Source organism: Pseudopodoces humilis, chromosome 3, assembly GCF_049639895.1.
Source record: "Pseudopodoces humilis isolate 2021_Gansu_Grassland_sample_001 chromosome 3, ASM4963989v1, whole genome shotgun sequence".
Lineage (NCBI taxonomy): Eukaryota > Metazoa > Chordata > Aves > Passeriformes > Paridae > Pseudopodoces > Pseudopodoces humilis.
In genome coordinates, this window is record NC_142202.1 from 82,035,011 (window position 1) to 82,058,888 (window position 23,878).

The window sequence follows — 23,878 nt, forward strand, 5'->3', positions numbered from 1 at the left end:
TGGTACTCTTTAGTCTTTATTAATTTTCCTCTTACTTGAATTTTTTTTACTTTCTTTTTCTCCCATGTCTTATACTCTTCTTGAAAAGTCAGGTTTAGCTGTTTCATACTATCTATTGATAACAGGTCAAAAAGATTTATTACTGAGCTCACTATGTAGGTGTTATTATTCTGTTTTCATACAACAAATAATTTTTATGTATTTAAGGTGTTGCTTTGTGTATAAGCTTGACAGCTCTGTTCTCCCTGGTTTGGGGCAAATGATAAGCTTTCCTCAAAACTGAGAGGGAAAGAGGCTTCCCTTTTTCATTCTTTTATTTCATCCATATTCCTCCTTTTGGGGTATACCAAGGTCCACATGTTTCCTTGCTAGTGAAAATACGGGCAAACTGGACTGCTAGTTCTTGGAGCTGAGACAAAAAATAATCTTTACTTGGTCTTCATTGTATAGCATCACTAGTTCTTCCCTGTTTGTAGCTGAAAAATCCTTGCTACTTGCTTTGCTACCAGGAGTGTCTTAACATGTTCACTTATCGCAGCCTTTAGTAGTGACACAGCCTCTGTTGAAGCACTGGAACAGGATGCCAAGAGAAACTGGGGGCTCCCCATCCCTGAAAGTGTTCAAGGCCAGGTTGGATAGAGCTCTGAGAAACCTGGTCTAGAAAGTATCCCTGCCCATGGCAGGGGGTTGGAACTATGTGATCTTAAGGGTCTTTTCCAACCCAAACAATTTTGTAATTCTGTGACAGCTCTTAATTAATCAGTGCTTTTTTTGTACCCATGAACAGTCTCTTCCCTTCACAATTGCTATCCTTATTTGCAGCAGGGGGAGGTTCCAGACAGAATAAGCACTTTATATCTTCTTGGGATACTGCCTTTATGTAATTCTTGTATCTTTGGTTTAAAAGGGATGGAGAGGAGAAGGCAGCTTCCTTCTTTCTGAAATTCTTTATCTAGCCTGTTATCTAGAAGTAACAACTTCTCTGATTTACTACAGCTTCCCTTTTTGTAACTTAACATTTAGTTTCTGTTTCAAATGCCTAGCTCCTGTGTGTGAGCTTTATTATGGAAAAAATTCTGTTGTAAGTTGTCACTTACTAATCCTGAAATTGCTTTATTGAAAAGAAAATTTGACAGGGTAGCACATTCTGGTTGACTTTGTTCTTTAATTTAGAATAGTAATTATATCTTGGAAGGTTATCCTCAACAGTAGTTTTTTTCCTTACAAGAATCTTTGTTTCCAAGTATTTGTACTTCAGACTTGAATTGTTGTACTGAAAGGTCTTAGAGTTGCCCTTTCTGAAAGCACTTTTTAAAGATTCTGGGCACGTTTAGATTAAAAGTATTTGCACTGTTCTTGTCTGCAAATAGTAGAACACTATTCATTTCCTTTACTCAAGAAGGGAATGGTTTTCAATTAACACTCTAATTTCCAGGGGTTTCTTGAAAATTATCCATCCAAATGTTTTCTTGATGGAAAGGATTAAAAACCCCATCATCTTAGTAGTTGGATTTTTTTCCCTTCTGTTTCTCATTTTTCCCCTCACCATGGTTAGCAAATTGTTCTTCCCACAACATGTGTTTTTTACCTTGTAAAACAAAAGGTATTCAAAAGTTAGGCTGACCCCTGAAATTCTATTTATGAAGGACTTGAACATTAGGAAGCTTGACACTGGTATTTACTTTGTTGGAGGAAAGGTAAGGGAACAGAAATCTCTATGTATAAAATATTTCTTTTCTAATTTTTAACTGTATCTCTGCAAAGCTTATTATTGTGGTGAAATTCTGTCTGCTTTCCACCTGCTTATCCAAACTCTCTCCCTTTAATGCAGTGAGCTTTCTAGATGCAAAAAACAGCTCCAAGTTATAACTTTGCTGTGGTAGTTGGATCTCACTTAGACTAAATTAATTCTGCATTCCTGACTGTTGTGATGTTAGTGTCACTCGCTTGAAGTTCCGTTTTAATTTTCCATCTCTTTCTGTGAGATAATTCTGTTCATTTCTTCTGGAATAATGGGCAAAATAGAACGTAAAACTTGCATTGGTTTATGTTTCTCTTTCGCTAGTCCAGAAACTCATTTGACTATTAGGGAAATTACCTGTAGTAAGAAAGACCTGAAAGCAATAGATGTAGCAGCCTCTCACTGCGGGGATGTGCAGGGGTGTGGATGTGTTGTAAGACTGTGGGGAAAAGATTTAGAATTCTTGCCTTTGTCTCAGCCTGTAAGAGAGTGAAAACAGTACCTGCCTCACAGGATTTTTGAGGCTTGATTTATTAATTTTTTAAAATAAAGCTGATAGCCTCTGGAAGGTGCTGCAGAAATGCACAGCATTACTGTCTGAAGGCTGAATATTGTTGGTTTTTGTTTTGTTTTATTTTGTTTTTTCCCCTTTCCTGGCACTATATGTAGGCCTGCCACAGTTAGGGAAAGAATTTTGTTTGGTGTCTCTTTAAAGAAAATGCAAAAGTGCTTTGCTGGGGAGAATAGAAAGGGGCTTTCTGAAGAGGTGCTGAAGACATGAAAATTCAGAGTGGTGATTGGTCACCTCTGCTTGATTGACAGGTTGCAGGGAAAAACAAAAACCCATTTGTTCTGGCTTAATGGAACTGGAAAACAGAAAATGAGTATCAGGTAAAAATTCCTTTTTTAAAATCTTTGCAGTTCTCCTATAAAAGGTGGAGTTTTTACGCAAATTTACTCCTTCCCCACTCCAATAAATTAAGAGTAGGAATTACAGAAACAGGTAGTAGCTAAGCTGTGTAATGTGGGTTGTCTATGTGAGTGCGTTTTCCAGGGGGCAGGTGTTGTGGAATACCTCAGCAGCCACTGCTACTGGGGTAGCTTAGCAAGAAGGCGAAGGATGGAAAGGGTGTAGTAACTAAGCCCTGAACTGGGCCCAGCTCTCTGGTTAGGCTCATTAGCAGGACGTTCAAGGGGAAGCTTTTATTTTCACTTCCTATACTGTGCCTGCTTTGTGGATTAAAGTCTGTCAGTTTCTACTGCTATCAATTTGGAATCTTTCACGAGCATTATTACAAAATTCACTGGAAAGTGAATAGCTAAAAAAGTAAGCTTTGTTTTAAAGTAGTTTCCATCTAGCAGTATGCTGTCATACAGATTTTATAATAAATTCAATGTCAGCACCACAGTTTTGAGAATCATAATTGAAAATTATTAATTTCTGTTAATTATTTTGTATGTTGATGTATTTCAGATTGAAGGACAAGGACATGGTGCAGTTTTTGACTGCAAGTGCTCTCCTGATGGACAGCATTTTGCATGTACTGATTCTCATGGTCACCTTCTGATTTTTGGCTTTGGTTCCAGTAGCAAATATGACAAGGTACAGTGCAAGATGTAAATCAAAATGTTTGTTTGTGTTGAATGCATTTGTGCAAACTTTTGTTCAGAGCTTCATTTTAAGAGGGCATGTCTTGACTCAATTTTGAGCTATTAATAGGGGATATTTTGGATGCCTGTTGTTAACAATGAGATTTCTTTCACTGTCTTTTTTTAAATTATGGAAACATGATTACTTACATGGGAAGTTCAAAATGATAGTAATTTAACAACAGAATTCAAAATTAACCAGTCTAGTCTCTTAAGTGACAAAGTTACTAATATCTACTAATGTATCCACATGGATAATGGGAATAAGCTGCAGTGGAACTGATAGTAGTTACACATTTTACTTGAAATATATTTTTTATAGTTCCTAACTAAGCCCCAAAAAATGGGTGTGTAATAGAACTAATTCCTGCTATCTGTATTTAAATATTGAATAGCCTGTGAGAGAATTATTTATAAAACCTGTACTATGTTTTAGTGATGCAATTTTGTCTGTTAATGAAGTACATTATCATTATGTAAGAATCATAAGAATCATAGATGCCTTTGCGCTTTACATAGAAATATTCCACCATTAGTATGATTAAAATATTATATCTTTATTCTAATGTCATAGTCTGCATTGTGTATTCTGAGTGTGGGTGTCCTGCCACAGACCCTCATGACTGTAAAGATATGTGGTGTTATTTTTTTTTCCTTTGTGGAAGAACATGCTCTGGGAACCATATGGGTTTGGCATGTCCACAAGATTGTCTTTTACCACACAGTAAAGCAACTATAGGTGTGCCTCTTCTCCCTTTTCATAAGATTTAAGTAGATCTATCTGCTGCATTTTCATCTCTGCTTCTGGTAGCTGGCACTTGAATGCTGTTAGTGAAGTGCTTTTTTTTGGATTTTGCCTCCTGCTTTGGATCTTTGGACTCAGGCAGGTTTTGAAAGCATTTTGGCAAACAGCAGTGCAGAGGGACCTGAAGGATGGAGAGCAAAAGGAGTTTTGTTCTTTGTCTTGTAAGCTACTGGATTTCTTTCTGTAGTCTTACAGAAGGATTTGCATTTGGGGATCTATTTTTTTTCTCCTTGTTTCTCAACTATGATTTGAAGTGCTCAGTACTAAGCTGCTGTTGTGATCCCTCAGTTATTACTATCTGTGCATTTCCCCTTCAATTCCAAATAAGACAAATAAGTAAAACAAGCAAGAAAAATCAGGATTATCAGATAATTTTCTTTGTGTTTCAGGATTCTTGCTGTTCCAAACTTTAAAGCTTGTTGTAATAGGAACATTTTTCTTACCATGTCCACGGATTGTTTCAGGTTTCTTTTTCTCTCTAATTGTTTTGGAAGTATGTAGTTCTCTGCCACTTTGAAATGCTGGAAATTAAATTGATACTGTGAGTCTTTTGGTCTTTGCTGTGATAGATAAGAATTTTCCTTTATACTGCCATTTGAGAATTTACCTCTGAGGGATTAAATCTGTTTGTAGAATGAATACAGTTGCTTTTCTCTGCTTGAATTCAGCAAACCCTTGGCTCTCTTGGGATTTTTGCTGCAGCCCTGAGAAAACATTATATTTTAAATTTTTCACTTATTGAATGATTTAAAATAATCATCTACAGCTGTTGCTGTACCGGTGTTACTTTGGCATTCTTGATCATAGAAGAAAAGGGAGCAAATAGCACTTATATTTGTTGCCACTTTAATCTCAGTCTTCCACTCAGAGAAAACTCAGCTTGGAAGTGTCTGGTGTCTTCCATGTGTGGTTTCATCACTTCCATTTTTGTCTGACCTGATTTATGGGAAATGTAACTACAGGTAGGTAGGTGCTGGAGATGGTGGCTTTTTTTCTCTTTCTCCCCCCAGATACTGGGGAGGGGTTCAGACATCTTGTTAGACTGTGATCTGGTAGGATATGTGTTTTTTGGCCTTGAAAGTGTTTCCCATCTTTGTGGGGAAATGAATTTTACAGAAGAAAGAGGCATGGTAACCTGTCCTGTATTCCTGCATTTTTGAATTGACAGTAATTGTAGCTGAGATAGTGTTAACTCTACTGCAAGAACAAGCTCTTGTTTTTCTACATCTTTGTTTTTTCACATTATATTCAGATAGTATTTACATTTCCTAGTTGACTGGAACCAGTGCCTAGGCTTTCTTTCCCCCGCAGTGTGATCTTGGCCACAATGAAGATGAATGGGGTGGGGTGTTTGTTTTTTGTTTGGGGTTTATGGGTTTTTTTATGGGTGGTTTTTTTGATGAAAAATATTTTTGTAAAGTAATTCTTTTATGGGCGAAAATTAAAAAAAAATATGTATGCTGCTTGTTTGGGGTTCCTTGAGCCAATTTCAGCTGAAATCTGAGTATGTCATCACCAGTGTTGAGCCGAGTCAACAGGGCATGTGCACTTCAGGAGTTCTTGGTTAGGTGGAAACTTGAGCAGGAATGCCTGGCAGTTCCAAAGTGTAAGCTGCTATTCTGTTGATTTTAAATCATAGAATATTCTGATTTGGAAGAGACCCACTAGGATCGAGACCAACTCCTAGCTCTGCACAAAGCACATCATATGCCTGAGGGCATTGTCCAAATGCCTTTTGAACTGTGGCAGGCTTGGAGCCATGACCACATTCCTGGGGAGCCTGATCTCTGAGCTTTCTAAGGCATTTGTTCCTGTAGACTGCCACAGTACTTAGCTGGAAGTTTGTGTACGATGGATTCATGCAGTACTGGGGAAAACCTCTTTGTGTAACTGTGCCCATTTGGAGAAACTGAGCATTCTGAATGTGTGATTGGAGGATAATCTATGTACAATAGCTCAGACCTTGTGGAAAGCTTTTGCGCTCATTCCCAAGCTGGGTTTGTGAAGTCATGAGTAGAAGACTCATATGCAAATGGTGATGTGATATCATCTTACTGTCATTAATTTGATCTCTAACAGTATATAAACAAATAAGTCTCATTCTTTGTAGTTCTGGCTGGTTTTCTGATGGAATGTCTAATTCTTCTGATTTTTCTCAGGATAAGAAATTTTCCTGGATTCCAGTAGGGATATTCTCTACCTGAAAGTTGTTCTGAGCCTGTGTTCTCCAAGAAATGCCATGTTATCTTATGGAGTAGAAAATTGTTATTTACTCTTTCTATTATGCTTGATTGTAATATAGGGTACACAGAAGTGTAATTGAGACAAAGTCTAGGACTGGGTCTCCCCTTTGCACACAAAACCTGGGATGCAGACTACCCTGTACAGCCAAGACACAACATAATAAAACACACAGATTGTATGACCTTGCCATTGTTTTCCTCAGTGTGGGAATTACTTAGCTGAAGGACTTGTACTAGGTGTAAGTAATGCATATTCTGTTATGATTTTCAGAGACATTTTAAGTCCTCTTAGGAGACCTATGTCTCTCTCATATTGAGCTATTGTGAGATGAAGAAATAAAGGTGTTAATCAGGCCTTGATTCTGTCAGTCAGACACATGAAAGCACTTTTATCTTTCCCATTTAGCCTCTGTTAAGAAAGAATCTGGCAGCAAGATTTCATCCTGTTGGCTTTTTACTGCAGTGGGATATCACCTTGTCCATATGCATTTTGTAAGAGTTGTCTTTTGAATCTCTGAGGTGAATTCTTTTCCATTGCGTATTTCTTTGTATCTTTCCAGTTTCTTCCTGTGGTTATTTTTCTGAGTTTTTATGAGGTCTAGATCCCGTGAATCCTATGATTTTTTCCCAATTCTTCTTTGTAAATCCTCTTCATGTGGATGCACTTTCTGATGTTGTAATTGCCAAATGCCTGTTGTCATCTTTTTTCCCTGGTCTTCTTGCTCCCAGGATGGGAGACATTTGTCATTGAGAGACCAGATCTCTGAGTAGCTGCTATAATCTCTGCCTTACTACATAGCAAGTTACTGGAGCCTGTCTTACAGATTGGTCATGATAGAACATACTCTTCAGAAATCAGGGGATGTTCTATGACAACTTGGGCATTCTTCTCTCCATGCTCAAAAGACAAGATATTTTTTGAGATTTCTATGCATTGAGTCAATAATTTAATTGTTTTTATACTGCACTGGAAATATTAATTTGTGTGAATGATGATTTTATGATTTGATTTTCACTTGTTCCTAGTTCAACTGAGTACATGAGTGAGCTGCCGCAGGGTTTGCTTGCCAGTAGGTTGTCTTGGGTTGTGTAGGATATGCATCAGCCTCTCTTCTATTCACTTTTTCTTTTCTCCTGTGCTTCAATATCTTTCTTATTGCACAATACTTAGATACATGTGCCAGTGAGGGATCGAGCATACGTCTTTTAATATTTATTTGGACAAAAAATTCTTCAGTCTTGAGGGTCTGTGGAAGGTCATCTATAATAAATTAGGAGCAGGTGGACAGAAATAAAAAAGAAAACTTAGTGAAAAATTCAATTTTTATCTTGGCTTTATTTTATTGATTGAATATTTTTCTGATATCTAGCAATATAGTAAGGATATATATATTTTGATGGTATTAAAATATTTGACAATGCCCTGAAGTAATAAATACTTTTCCTAGTCTTCTGCCTGCACCATATCTCATAAGTCACAATTTTTTACCAGAAAATTTATTCATGTGTTCAGACTACAGAAGAAAATTTATAAACTAATACATTAATGCTTTATTTGGTCAGATGTCTTTGAGTAGTTAAACGTTACCCCACTGCCCTATTCTTTACATGCTTCCCACCCTTAAACATGTGGATTGTTCTCTTTGCAGTGTAATACAGAAAAAAGTACTTTGAAATAAAATAATAATGGAGTAATTGAATTTTCCCTTTTAAACTGAAATTAACACATCAGCTTACAGCCCTGTTTTTTGCAAAAGTGACCATGAGTACCACTGTTAAAAATACTTTTGGCAGTTCTCTTCTATATGCTTTTCTAATAGGTTCTTTAAAAAAATTACAAAATGACTTTGTTTACAGATAGCAGATCAGATGTTCTTTCATAGTGATTATCGGCCCCTTATCCGTGATGCCAACAACTTTGTCCTGGATGAACAGACACAGCAGGCTCCACACCTTATGCCTCCCCCATTTTTGGTTGATGTGGATGGCAACCCTCATCCTGCAAGGTATCAAAGACTAGTTCCTGGTCGTGAGAACTGCAGGGAGGAACAGCTTATTCCTCAGATGGGAGTGACTTCTTCAGGTATGGAAAATTTCACTTCACTGAACAGTAGTCTAGTTACCTTCAGTTGTTCTACAATTTCACTTTGTCCTTTTTCTTCATTTATGGGCATAGTAGTTCATGTAGTGTGGAAGAATTACCGTGTCTTTGGCATTGATTGCTTATGACAATTTCATTTGCAGTATTGTCATCAATCAAGTTGGCACTAGATGATGATATAACACCAGTTAGCGTGGAGTTTGTTTCATTACTGGAGCAGTGTATTATGCTGTGTGAGCTCTCAGTTGTCTCTTTAGGATAAGATTTTCTGCTTTAGAAAACCTATGAAATAGACTGATCTTCCACAGATCAGTTAGAAAAGGTAACACCTACAAGAACAGAAAAATGAGAAGACATCTGAAAGAAGCAAAATTCTCTTCCTCTTTAGTTGAAGACAGTCATTAGTTTTAAGCTTTGGTGATTTGGTTAAAGAACTGAAGACTTGATAAGGGTATAAAATCTAGGAAGTTCCTTGAAAGTTTTATTCTCATGCACATGACATGAGAAGAGCATGCCAAGGGCCAAGGGCTGTCTGTTGGAAACTGCCTAAAGGTGTTTCACATGGGTAGGGATGGAAAAACAATGCTTACTTACTATGTGTCACTAGTTTGATATTAGTATGACTAAGCAAATAGTGACTGGTGAAAGTAGCTTTAAATGTTTTCAAGATAAGCATTGTTAACTATTTGGGTATTTTTGAAAATATGTGAAAACTGACTGTTACTGTAAATTTTAATTTATATGTTCATGATACTTAAGCCTGTGGTGTGGCAGACATTCCAGGAAGGGGTAACTGAAGGTGTTTTTACAAAAAAATCTCTTCATCCTTATTTGTAGGCCTCAGGATTATAGGACAGTGAATATTTAAATATTTTTAGGGGAGGATTTCCGTGTTTCCTCTGAAATTACAGGAAGAAATGCTACCTGAGAAGCAGCTGTAAAAAGGAGAATATCACATTCCTGGTGAATGTAAATTTCTTAGCTAGCGTCTTTGAAACAAAATTTGATTTTTAGGGAAGGATGACACTTCATTGTTACAGTTAAAGTGTGAATCCATTGCATTGTGAAATTCTCCAAATTTGAAAATGTCCTGGGCGCGTTCTTCAATATATCTTGAAACAAGTCAGGCTCTGCACACGGGCCCAATAAAATTAAATTTAGTGGTCTGTCTGCATGACACATGAATGCTTATAGGAAGTTGGTGTCCATAGCATTTTGTTTAATAGCAGGGAGCTATCCACCAGCTTGGCAGGTGATGGAGAGACACAAGACAGTTTTTTACCTTTTTGCAATATAGCAACAATGTAGTTGTATGCAGACCTAAACAGAATTAATATATTTTATATGTTCCCTTCCACTAAGGCAGTTCCGTTTCTTTCTGAAGCTTTGTTGTGGGATTTGATGCATCTCACTTAGAGCAGTGACCATTCATTTCTTGTTAAGTTTTCTGTAGTTTCTAAGAGTAGGGGGACTTTAGATAGTCATGCATGATGTACTGCCTTGATGAACATGAAGCTCCTTTAAACCAGATGTTTTGAAAAAATCAAGTATACACAAGTGTCTTTATTATTTTATTTAAAAAGAAACCGCTTGCTGTTTCTTGCTAAAGCATTGTCTCACAGGCTAGATACATAAAAACATTCCTTTTGTTTAGATAGCAGTTTCCTTATTTAAAATCATTCTCGGTTTATTAGTAGTATTTCCCATTGTTCTCAGTAGAGACAGTATGTCTGCTCACAAGATCGACAAATTAATCTGTCTCACTTATATGAGTCAGAAAACATCCAACTGTTGTTATACCAGAGCTCATTCCGTTATTCCTAGGTTCTGCTGCTTTAGGGAAGTTGACTTCAATAACCTTTAAAGCCTGAGAGCACTGTCTTAAATATTTATGGTTTTTTTCTGCATACTGTTAAGAGAGAGCAGCTTCTGTGCAGCCACATAATCAGAGCTCTTCATTTCACAGCACAATTACTGTAATATCTAGTCTTTGATCTTGCAAAGTGCAGTTTATACTGTTATATTTCTTTGGAATCATGCTGGAAAAATATCTATCTCTTGTTTCTTTGAGCATTGTTACTCCTCATTACAAAGTTTGCAAGTTCTGCTTCTCTTGTCTAGAGCTTCCCACCATTCCACTCCACCATCTCACTGTTCTGTGTGGAGATGTCTGACTTCTTTTTGAATCAGTACTGTAACCTTTGTCTTTTTTCTCTGTACCTCTCTAACTGTTTTTTGTGATCATTGTAAGTATGAAAACAGGTTTTGTGTTGTTCATGCTTGTGTGGTGTATTTTGCTTGCTGCTCAGAAACAGCATTATCACCTTGTAATCACTTCTTTGGAGTCACTGTTTCCCATCTTCAATTCACAAGAACTACCCACAAGGAGGTTTCTTGGCTGTTTTACGTACCAAAGAAAATTACCGTTACTTGATCTGTGTGATCTTACGTCCATGTGGAGCTCAATTAAACATTTTTACTGCTGGGTGTTCTACAGTGTAGATAATTATTTTCTAATTCAGTTAGACCTTGATGTAGTTCTTTCATTGAAGCTTATGAAGTGTTTTTTAATGCATTTGAAGCAGGCTAATCTTGCATTTGAACAATTTGCATTGACTGAGCTGACAAACAACAGTTGTATTAAGCTTCTGTGTCTTGCTGGCACTTGTTCAAATTTAACCTTTTATTAGAGGTGAAATGTGGTCATCTTGACCTTGCTCCAGAAAGTATAATGCTCTCAAATATATTAAGAGAAGAAGTTGACCTGTTTTAATAAATGACTGTTAGAAAAATAAGCATTAGACCATAGTTACACATGTGATAATTTACTGTGCTTGTTTTAGATGAGCTGTCTGTTACATAAATTTCCTAAAAATTTACATTTGTGTGTTGTTCTCCTGTATATTTTACTTCACAGGATTGAATCAAGTTCTTAGTCAGCAAGCAAATCAAGAAATTAGTCCGTTGGATAGCATGATTCAAAGACTTCAGCAAGAGCAGGACCAGAGACGTTCTGGGGAGGCAGGAACCAGTAGTACCAGCCGGATAAGCAGAGGTAGATCACTGGGGAAGGGTGTTGAGGTTGAGAGCTGGAAAACATAGATCCCTTTATATTGTTCATTCTCTGTGCATTTTGTTGAACTAGTAGAAAGGAGGTAGAAAATAGTACAGCTCTCCCATTTTTTTCTTTTTTTTTTGCCTTTTGTAAAATGTTTGGGTTCTTAACATTACAGATTTTTTTATTATTATCTCGTCACTCAGGGAATTGCAGCAACTGTGTTCCCTTAGAAGTAACTACCCTACTGTTTAATCTACAGCTGGCCATCTAGTTGTTTGAAATCTGACTACTTTTAAATAAGGATATAGGAGGAAGAAAAGTAGAACTCTGCAAAATTTTTCCATGTTTCAGTGTCTTGCACTAGAGTACACAGTTTTCAACACTTGAAAAATTATGATTAGCAATCCACTAGGTTGAGCAGGATTAGCTTGTGTGTGTAAGGATATGGAAAAATGTTGGTATTTTGCTACTGTGTAGGTGTTAAAAGGCTCTTGCATGTGTGTGTGATTTTGTTCTGGGTTATTTTTAACCTCTTGGCCATTTCAGTTTTTTGTCTGTAAATTTTACAGCTTGATTCCTAATTTCCAGTGTTGAAGCTTGATTTTTTTGAAGGCAGAAGACTGTTTAAGGAGCACACTGATTCAGTGAGATAGCTCACTGTTTTATAACACAGATCTAGAGTCCAGTAGCAATAGTCAGCTTTGCATAAATATTTTCAAAGGTATTTTTAAAGAAGCAAACATTTCCTTCACTTCAGATTGTTGGTACATCTGCTTCTTTATTATGTGAATTTTTGAACAGAGTGCTGCAGCCCAGTAGCAGTTTGTGCTGTCGTGTGGTGACTGTAGAAACTGCTGAAATACTTATACTCAGTTAATATGATTTCTTTTGAAGTAATAGATCAAGTAAAGTTATTTTTTCCATTTCATTCCAAGTTTTCATTTTCAAATGCTTCCTTAAGAATTTCAGATCAAGAACTATGGCTTTTTGACTTTTTAGGATCTGTAAGCTCTACCTCAGAAGTACATTCCCCACCAAATATAGGGTTAAGGCGCAGTGGACAAATTGAAGGTGTGCGTCAGATGCACAGCAATGCACCAAGAAGTGAAATAGCCACTGAGCGGGACCTTGTGGCTTGGAGTCGCAGAGTGGTAGTGCCTGAACTGTCTTCTGGTGTGGCCAGGTAAGCATAGATCAAGAATTTTACTGTGGTGAACTTAATTAAATGGAACAGTTTTGGAGTTTCTATCACCATTCACATCGTCACTTGTTTTCTGTGTTGTCATCTCAAATTTCTTAGAAAATCAGTTTGTTTGAAATCACTTGTTTGTATATCACTCGAAAAATCCTGTAATTCCAGAAGGATTTGGAATAAAAATTGCCCTTTTAATGAATAACACAGTGACTGAATTTGTATAGGCAATGGAATCTAGTTGCCTCAATATCTTCTGACTTGCAGCATAAGATTATATGTTTTAATTCCTGTCATTATATGGCATTTTATGGCTGGAATGCTGACCTAAACTATTGGGTATCTGAGATGAATTTTGATTTCCAAACTGGAACTTCAATTTTTTTAGTAATTCTTGTGATGAGTACTTAAATCAGTAAGTCAAAAAACTTACTTGCCATAGTCAAACATAAACTGCTCTAGTTTAATGAAGATGAAAATTTTACTTTGTTTGAAAAGAACTGCTGTAGTTTAATGAAATAAGATTAAAATCTTTGTTCAAAAAAACCTAATTTAAAAGCCATGTGCTAACTGTAAAGAGAAGAACTGCTGTTCAAAGAATGCTATAGATGTTGAATGTCTGTTCCTTGGTTTGGAATAGATCCTCTCAGCTGTAGTAATATCCTTTCAAGTTAACATCTCAGTTTTCTTTTTTCAGTAGGCAGGAAGAATGGAGAACAGCAAAGGGAGAAGAAGAAATAAGGGTGTATCGATCAGAAGAGAAACGAAAACATGTAATGAGTCACATTCCAAGAGAAAACAAAATACCTACGTTCTCTAAGGTAAGAAGTCCACCTGTGCTTTACCACAGAATGCAGCATAAAATTTAATTCAGTAAGTTGGGTCACATAAATTTACATTCTTCTCTGTTTTAAATTTACAAACCAGGGTACGGGAATTTGTTTACCTCACCAGAATGAGGAAGCCTGTCTGTACTGATGTTTCAATATGTTCTGAATAATAAACAACATGGCTTGCTTTCAGAAGTGGGGGAAAATCCCTGCAAATCTGGTGTTAGGAACATGATTTGCTGTAGGGAGCCTGTCACTATTAATCAATACACTCTGCTGCTGTTGTCCACTGTTTGACATACTGTTCTGTGAATAGTTCTATTAAAACTCAAGTCAGAGTTCTTAAACTTAAATTAAATTAAATAGATTAAATACACCTCCAAATAGAGAATTGGGTATTTTCTCTCATGGTACCCTAAAAATCATATGGTGGGCTGTTATGGGATATATCGAAGTCATGATTTTTGCTAGAGCTGGGAGTACATTTTCAGAAAAGATGAAAACAGGATAGATTAAGTACAAGGAAATAAGTTGTATTAAATTGTCATAAGTGACTTGTTTTTTTTTTCATATAACTTGCAAAAAATTGTAATCTTGCATCTTTTTTATGGTTAGAAAATTTGAAGGATATATATTCTATGTTTACAGAAAGCATTTGATGTCTCCTTTGTTTAAAATTAAAGTAAATTTTATTTATGAATTGCACATGCTTATCTATGCTTTTCTAACTAAATAACCAACTATGTTTTTGTAATAAGGGAAGTAAATTTTAGCAATGGTAAAAGAGAACCCATACTTTGGGTTTTGTAATATGCTTAATATAGATGAGACTCTTTCCACCCTCAATCCAAAGCTTGTAACAAAGCTTTACAAGCTGTACAGCTTTCAGAAACACCTGCAAATTGTGGCAATTATGATGGGAAAGTAAAAATCACTTATGGGATATAGGGTGGAAAAATGAATAAATGAAATAAAGAGAACAAGTTTGCAAAAGACTGAAGCTCTTAACGTTGAGTTCTATACTTAGTGCCTGTGCTGTTTATTGCTTGCTTGCTTGTGAAGGAAGGAACTGAGATTGCTTTCAATCTGAAAATAAGTAAATTTCAGATGCTTTGTAGTGATTCTGTAATTTTTAATAATGATGAGTTAATTTTATATGTAGTAGAGTAAGTCTGAGATTAACAAGTTTATATTTGATGCTGAACTTCAATATTGTTTTTCTGCTTTTTTCATTCTCAACCAAATTAAAGATTTCAGAAGAAATGATGTGAAGTCTCCCCTATCCACAGTCCCCCAATAACTTGAAATTTCTTTTTAATATTTATTTCTTATTTTTTCCTTCAATTTTCTTCATGTGTTAAAATTTGAGTGCATTGCTATCTGAAAAAATGGCATGTGCTCTTTTCAGTTCTGCGGTCACCAACATTGTGTGTTTACCCAAGATACACTGAAAAAAAATTGTTCTCTTTTGTCTCCAGTGTTTTGTACATTGAGGAGGAAACTTTATGCCATGTGACAGGACTCATTGGTGAAATACCAGGACATCAGAAGTCTTCGGAACCCATATTTTTCTTTTGGCACTAATATAAAAAAGGGCCTGACAAATTCAGATTTTGACAAAGTTTTTTCCTGTCTTGAGGGGATGTGTTTTGGTGTGCTGATTTATACACCTTATTTTAGTTTAATTAAGCAGGTGCACTGCTCAAGGGTTTATATTTTTTTTTTCCTTGTCTTTAGCTACAGCCTCGTCAAAAGATCCTTCCTGATAATGTGAATTAATACCAAATTACCATTAAATTTCTAATTGGGTTACAGTTTTCTTCTAAGATATCACTAGGACATAAAAGTTGAACAGAATAGGCTAGCTGGTCCAGCATTTTGGTTTTTGCAATCACTCTTACGATATCTTTGAAACAAAGAAACTTAAAGCAAGTGTTTTTCAAAATCCTGTTTAAAATATTTTTTTTTGTATCCAAACCGTAATGATAGTACTGGATCTTTTGAACCCCCTATTTTTATTTATATTATATATTTTATTATATATAATATATATATATATATATATATGTTTATAGATATTTATGTCCTTGAAATCCTTCAGAGCAACTGCTACTTACTTTCATATATTTACACCTGGGGGGTTCTGTGGTCTGGATTCTCAGAATGTGAGGGAGAGAACTTGGTAAATCCTTTAGTCACTTTCCACCTTTGTTCTGATGAAATAACGGAAAACCCCAGGCAATCGTGGTCTTTTCATTTGAGTGTGTCAGTAAATTTTCTATATAAAAATTACTGATATAGTTAGTAATACTTTCAGAACACTTAAAGCCTTCATAAACCCTAATGAATACTTCTTTTATGGCATCTTGGAATAAAAAGATTGTATTCTTCGATAGGTGATTCTTCATTAAATATGTCACTTTTTGGAGGACTCAGACTGCTGAGAAGTACACTAATTCAAATCTCTTGAGTAAAATCTCAGAGGGATTCAGAAATAAGTAGATATCCCCTGGGCTTCAAATAAGCATGTTTCAAGAAGATAAAGGTGTTTGATCTTGAGTGATTGAGTCTCACAATTAAATTAACTGCTCACATTTTTATGATTTTTGTTGTTGCTTACAGTTAACACGAGCAACACTTCTGCTCAGGAGTGTCTGAGCAACAGGAATAGTGAATTGAAATTGTCATCTTCTGTAGTGTTCACAGTAAATTCAAATAAACACCTGGGAAGAGAAGTAAGATTTACTGCAATCCAAAAACTTATGCAGTATTTTTAGGGCTGTTTTAAATAGAAATTAATAACTTCATTATAGTTGCTCTTTTGTTGCTGTTCATTTACAGTGACAGTGTGACTTTAAATACAAGCTGTGTTAGGTTGAAGATACTACTGGAAAGCACAGTGTAAATCTTTTCCTTGAGAACATCTAGTAGGTTTTGATACTGATTCCTTGTAAGTTATATCATAGTACTATTGCAAGACTATAGTCCTTATTGCATAGTGAATTCTTACAGGTTTAATGAGAGAATTTATGATCTAAAGGAGATGGGGAACACTTCCAGCAAAATACAGGGCATGACATTTTCTTCCAATAATCTCTAGACCTAAGAACTACAGCATCAAGAATTCTAGAAAATGTCTCACTTTATAGACCTGTCAGCTTTTCTGGGAGCTGAGTAAAACAAGACTTGTATTTAAAACACTGTATTCATAGGAAAGCTCAGTTGTAGTTCATAGCAGTAGGAAATACAGGTTTTTATATGAACTTTTGAAATTTATCAGGTCTATTCATATAATAATGATAATGATGAAATAATATTTTCTTCTGTTCCGTTCTTCCCTTCTAACTGAAAGAAGTCAAAAATCCAGAAGTAAAATGAAAAGATGGGCAGGAATGAATGTTCTTAGCATTTTAGATTGTAAGATAAAGTGTGGGTCAATAAGGAAGAACACAGAGCAGCTGTAATTCCATTTTGAGGAGATTCCAAAGTCCTACTGATAATTTTTAATCCAGGGTCATGTGTTAAAAGTAGTACAGAATTATAATTCAGTCTTTCTTCTTTAACAATATCTGCAGTTTAAATGGAAGTCACATAAGTATTCTGCTATTGAAAGCCCACATTTCTTTGACACAGGTCATACAGGAAAGTGTTTGTATATGATTGCTTAAGGGACTAATGGAGTTGTGGGGCAGAAACTAAAAACTCGGATATTTTGACCTGAATAGTACTTAGTAAATAGTATTTAGTATCACTGACTTGCAGGCTGAATGATGAAGTTGGTTTGACTTTCAAAGTCATTCGTGAGGAATAGGGTTTTTTCTATTATTAAACAAAAACACCAAAAAAGCAAACGGCAAAAACTTGAACCCAAATACATTAATGAAAGATGATAGAGTGGGATTTTTGTATCTTCAAAATGGAGCTGTATTCCAAATTACTTGTTTTCAGGAGCAGATGAAAGTTGAGATAAATAACATGCTTAGGTAAATATTCCCAGTCCAAGTAATTAAGAGGATTAGTTTATTAAACTACTGGGATTAGAGCATTTTAATAAATATTTAAGAGTGTGAAATTTCTGTACACTAGAGGGTTGATGTGATGTGTGTCCTAGTAAAATGTGACAAAAATGGAAATATTCCTCATTATCATTAAGTGGAAATGGTATGCCAAAATTTCAAGGAATTAAGATGGGAAATTGTTATGAATGGAAAAAAGCAGGCACAGGCCTCTGTTGTGATGGGTGCAAATGACAGCATTGTAAACTAACAGAACCCAGGGAGGAGAAACATGTACTTTGTTCTGCTGAAAGTGGCTTGTGTTCCACAGAAATAAGTTTTCTACTTACATGTTATTTAAACAATACTTCCAATTAAATCAGCAACATATTAAGAGGAAAGTATTCTAAAACTTCAGAGACTAGCACTTAGTGCTTAGTGTCTGTTACTTTCACTGCTTTTGGAACAGTTTTAAATAATTTTTTGCATACATGTGATGTGGTAAGAGTAAAACCTATGTAATTACAGACACTGATTCAGATTTGAGACTATGTAAGAGTCAAAGAGAAAATGCCATGGCAAGACATCTATTTAATGCTGGGGTTTTGATATTGGACATATGCTTGTGCCTTGTCCCTATTAAACTTTCTAATAGAAGTTGATTCCTGTTGCCTTAATGAAGGAGGAATCATTTTCACATAAAAAATAGATGCTGCTGGTTAAGAAATACCATGAAATTGCTACAGCCAAAGCTTCCCAAAATTGCTTCAGCCCTGTATGAGACTGCAGCAAAGCTGTTCTTCCAAGTGCTGTCAGAGTCATAAGGATGTAGCATGCAGTGTGGTCTGAGTTGTCAGGACACCACTGGTTTCCCACTGTATCTCTCGCAAATCAAGTTTCCAAGACCTCCAGCAGTGTCCAGTATTCCTCTCAAATACAGGAAATGCCATCATTTTTATTTCACAGAAAAACTGTTCTGACAGGAGCTGTAATTTCTGGTGTATCTATAGATGTGCTTTGATACTGACTTGAAGCCTTGGACAGGGTACAAGGTACTTGTCAGCATATATGACTGTTCATCAAAGTGTTTAGAGAGAAAACGATGATTGAACCTCAAATTATAGGTTATCTTGGTTTTATTTCCCAGCCTACTGTTAGAGTGGAGAGTACAATTTCAAGCTCTTTCTTTAGGTTATATATTGAGGGAGAGGAGGCATCAGCTGTGTTTCCTCAGTTCTAGCTGAACATGCTGGTGATAATTACATTTTGTTAGAAAAAGACCTGTAGTACTTCATAGTCAAACCTTCACATTCAGCTCCACCCCTCCCCCAAATAAATCAAGTTCTATATTACAGTTTCTCTTCAGATTTTGAAAAGCTAAGCTGAATAGGAATGATGTTAAAATACATTTTTTTGACAAGATGAGGCAATTGTATACTTTATGGCCCCTTTTCTCGTCCCTGCTTGAGTAGTGGGTTTAGACAAGGTGACATCTAGAGATACTTTCCAACTTGATTCTATTGTTCTCTTACTCGTTGATAAGTACTTGTGGTTTTGTTTTCCTGTTTTGTGTTGGGTTTTTTTGTTTTTTTTCTGGTCTTGTTTTGGCATTTTTTCTCTCCCAAAGCTGTTTGTTACCCTTCAGCATCACTGTGACCCAATATTTATACAGTGTTTTTTTCCCTCAAGCTTTGAACTGCCAAAAGAAAAAAAATCTTTTCAAAACCAAAGAATAATGTGAAGTGCTTCAGTTTTTCCAAGCATCTGTAGTTCTATTTGAGTAGAGGCAAGCTGTATTTATAGCTGTTTGAGAAACCTCACCTCTGAAGAGAAACGGGGAGGTACAGTTTTAGGACTTTTGTTTCTAGAGAAGAAACAAAAGTCAAGCAGTCAAGCTGTAAGGAAGCTTCTGCAAAATATGTCCTCCTTATTGTAACAGATACTTGACTAGTTTGTTTCATTAGGGTTATGTGATTCCATTCTGTTGTCCCTGCTTTCTCTACTGTGATTCATGGTGAAAAAGTCACAATTCAGTAGCAGAAACAAGTTACTGTAACACTGGCTTTTGTGACCTCTTCGCTTCAGTAATGAATCTTCAGAGCTTGATGAGAAGTGAGCAGCCCCAGAAGGCTGAAGGCAGAAGGCTGTGAGTGATGGGCTCAGCCACTGGGCTTAGGGCTGCCTTGGGGCTGTTCTGAGTCAGGGCAGAGCAGCTTGAGGGGATCTGGTGTGTGCTGCCAGTTTGAATCCAGAAGGAGGAGTGGATGCCCCAGGTCTCAAAAGTCTTGGGCAATGATAAAATGCTGATTGCTGAGCAGTCCCATTAGAAATGTCTCTGGTAGCTGTGCTGTCAGTGATAACTTCCAACTAGACTGAAGGACAGAACAACAGAAGCACAGTACTCACTGAAAAGCAGTTTGTGTTGGTCCTCTGTGCTTTGATGAAAACTGGAACACAACTGTACAGAGTGGTGTGCTGGCTTACTTTCCTGAACTAATGCAGTCTTGCTTGCAGAAGCTGTGTATCTTCTAACAGGGAGCATGGGAGAAAAATTAGTTACTAGACTTCTGCACTTTAATGATGATTATTGTGGCTAAGGAAAACTAAATCTTTTCTACTATTGATTTGCCATGTTTTAGTACAGCTTTTACTGAAAAAAGTGGGAGTTATTTTCCTCAACAAGGAAATTTAACCTCATGAACTAGCTTTTATCATACATGATAGAAAAGATTTTTTTCTTTCCTACAAAAGAAAAAAAAAATCAAGAGGAATAGGTACAAGCAGTCTGCTGTACTAGAAGACTGTCAAAATATTAGTGTTTTGTTTTTTCCAGTTCTGCTTTCTTCTTCATCTCTGGGACTTTTTTTTTCCAACTGTTATCAGCACCTAATAGATATCTGAGGTTTTCCTTGTTGCAAAAGGATAACACTGGGGAAGTGTACCTCTTTTTGTGGCATCTAGGAATGTGCCCAGAAATTATTTTGTTGGATCTGAGATAGGATGAAGTTCAACTATACATGCCTAAAGAAAAATAGCACAGAACTCTTGAAATTGAAATCATAACTCTTGTTCTTTTTCCCAGTGACTGGGGACTAACACAGGATTGCACACTTGGTGTTGAGAGCAAGCGTTTGCATTCTGTATATTCTACACGAGGAATAAAGTCTCTTCATGCTGGAGCATGAAGTGTTTCTAAATGACAGCTTTATTTCATTCTTTTAAGCTTCATAAGAACTCATATTCTTTCAAACTGACTCATTCATTCGAGCTCTGCAATGCATCATCATACTATTTAAAGGTTGTATTTGCTAACATTCATCTCTCTATGTGAAGGGGGATGTTTTGCTGTACGGGTTTCTTTTCTAACACATCTGGCCCCTTGGCTGCAAAATAACACTCTGGACTTCTGTTTGAGTCTCCTTTCCTTAGCCATTTTTAGAGTAATTCTGAGCTTTTACAAGCCCTTATCAGCCTATCAGTAGTTATATTTTAGTCCTTGTTTTAGTCCTTCTTAACTGACATGTATTTTGCAGAGAATGATTATTTTTAATGGTTACAGATTTTTAAATTGTTTTGTGTCTGGGAAGAAATTTAGTTATTTCCAGAATACATGGAACTGTTTGGTGCTTATATTCATTCAACTACGCATGTGGAGTGTTTTCTTCAGCAGCTTTTTAGTTTTGGACTTGTAATTTTTTATCAAAAAATTGCTTCCTGGAATACTATAATAAAGAAAATGCTATGCATTAATAAAATGCATACTCAAAAATTATATATTTTGGCTTTTGTATCTTCACAGAACCATTCTCATGATAATTTACTTGATGCTAGTGACTCAAAGAAACAAGCAGCTAATCAGCACAATTACCGTACAAGATATGCGGTAGAAGAAACTGCAAGGCCTGCTGAAGAGTTGGAAAATGGACACAGTTCTTCAGATGTAAGATCCTGATTCTCGAGGCAGTCTTACATATTGCATTTCTACTCATTAATCTCCTACTTCAGCTAATGAAACATTGTTTCTAGTGGAAACTCAAGTTACATTTTTCATTGTGCGTTTCCTTTCACCTCTTAAAAAAATTATGTTGTATTAGGTTTTCATATGCTTGTATATATACATATACACATATACATGTTGTATATGTTTAGCTGTGACTTAAGTAATTGACAAAGGAGAAAAATACTCATTTGTAAGGGTTTTTTTGCGAAGTATATGTGCAATTTGTAAGCCTAGTCAGTACTGCCCACATGGCCTAGCAATGTGGTCACCAACTTTAGGTGATCCTACTTGAACAGGGAGGTTGGATAACATGAGCTCCAGAAGCCCCTTCCAGCCTCAGTTATTCTGTGCTTCTGTAACTAATTCTGTAGAGGAGTGAGCAGTACATAAAGTTCATATTGGGTTTTTGTTTGATATTAAAAAGATGTGGAAATATGACATTAAAAACACTTGAAATAATTTTTGAGAAGATAAGCTAGCTTTGTCAAATGGTGATGAGATGTTGCTCTACACTGTGCCAAGCACTGATATCTTCATACTTCTTTGTATAAGTCTACTGAAGTAAAGAAACTGTCTGCAAACTCAAATGCCTTTTTAACATTCAGCTTCTAGAATCCCAGATGTTTATAGCACATCTAAAGCCTAGAAAAGTTTTCATTGTATTGTCATATAATATAACTTTAGCTCTAAAGAAAATGCTTTCTTTTTCTCTGCCTCTGTCCCTTCCCTCTCCTTATGCCCTCTGCTCTCCTTATTAGGAAGGGGAAGTAGTTGTTGCCAGTGGTGGAACATCGGAAGATGACGAAAGAGCATGGCACAGTGATGGCAGTTCTAGGTAAGTGACAACATATATAATCTACAGAGAAAATTCTTGCCAAGAAATCTTTAATAATTTTTGCTGTAAATAGTAAATGAGTAATAACTAACACCAGTGCAGATTTAGAAGAGAAGGTGAACAAGAACATGAAAATTTCAGGATTTAATTTTCAGTCATATTGCTGACTAAAATTTAGGGAAGGGTTTTCCCTGTTTGCTAGAAGCAGAATTGTTTTCCGGAAGGTGTTTCTTTTCAGGCACAAACACTTCAGGCAGGTAGTAGCAGTTTCCTATGGCTCTCAGTCTGAGCTGTGATCCTTGGTTGGAAATTAAAGAGCAAATAAACCATCCTGTATTTTGTCATCCAAAGCTATTCAAAACTTGAAAACAATATCCAGACTTCAGTGTTTATCATCTTGAACTGATGAACTAAATACAGTGTTTACTTCAAGGGATGCTATAAGTTAAGCTTCTTGCAATACCAAATTATGTCAGGGGTCTTGGTTTACTACCATTTAAATTAAAGATAGAATATAGGGTTTTAAGCATTAGGATTTTAACTATTAAAACACTGTAGTTAGCTAGACCATTAACTGTAATCTTTTACTGGGTTATTTTATGTAATCCAATGCACTTTTTGACTTTGGGGTTTTAATTTCTTTTTTCTTTGTTATATCATATATAGTGACTATTCTAGTGATTATTCTGACTGGACGGCAGATGCAGGAATCAATTTGCAACCACCAAAGAAAATTCCTAAAATTAAAACAAAGAAAGCAGAAAGTAGTTCAGAGGATGAAGAAGGACCTGAAAAACAAAGGAAGCAAATAAAAAAGGAAAGGAAAAAGGGTATTGAGGAGAAAGATGGACCATCAACATCACCAAAGAAGAGGAAACCCAAAGAGAGAAAACAAAAGGTTAGATGTTCTTTGTGTATTATAGGTTGCTCATTCCTGCTGACTTAGAAATAATTGGGTGAGTGATTGTGTTACATATACAACTTAATATTGTCTAATTTTAAAACACATCACAACTTTTAACAAATGATAATTAAAGACTCTTCCAAGTCAAATGATAGATGGCTATAATGATATGCTTTCTGAATATGATACGTTTGACATAAGGAGCACTTCTAACGTCCTTATCACTATCCTTGCTCACACCAGAAACTTCCTTTCTGTGGAAGTAGAGTATTCAATACAATTGAGTATTGCTATAGCATGCCAGTATTTTTTAAAGCTGTGCTGACTTGTCTCCGTATATAATTGCAAATTCTTTCAGATCTGCACAACCATGCCATTTTTTTCTGTCAATTCTATGATATATGATATTTGCATTATGCTTACCACTGTTAATTCCATCAAGGGAAATAGGGCTTAATCAGGATTTTTTTGTTGTCTGTATTTTGTTTGCTTTATAATATAATGCAATTACAATTTAAATCAGT

At 35.9% G+C, this 23,878-nt stretch overlaps 1 protein-coding gene across 5 annotated transcripts in view; it reads left to right on the forward strand.

Moving 5' to 3' along the window:
* Positions 1-23,878, forward strand: part of PHIP (PHIP subunit of CUL4-Ring ligase complex) — a 102,834-nt gene that overhangs the window by 50,018 nt on the left and 28,938 nt on the right. For 3 of the 5 annotated variants that reach the window (XM_005518591.3, XM_088053330.1, XM_088053332.1), the window contains 8 exons: positions 3,216-3,344; positions 8,297-8,522; positions 11,458-11,595; positions 12,598-12,781; positions 13,488-13,611; positions 21,415-21,555; positions 22,374-22,450; positions 23,117-23,348. In XM_005518591.3, coding sequence (XP_005518648.1) covers positions 3,216-3,344; positions 8,297-8,522; positions 11,458-11,595; positions 12,598-12,781; positions 13,488-13,611; positions 21,415-21,555; positions 22,374-22,450; positions 23,117-23,348 — 1,251 coding nt within the window. The remainder of the gene's footprint in view (positions 1-3,215; positions 3,345-8,296; positions 8,523-11,457; positions 11,596-12,597; positions 12,782-13,487; positions 13,612-21,414; positions 21,556-22,373; positions 22,451-23,116; positions 23,349-23,878) is intronic. The other 2 variants (XM_088053331.1, XM_014263495.2) reach the window with 2 other exon arrangements.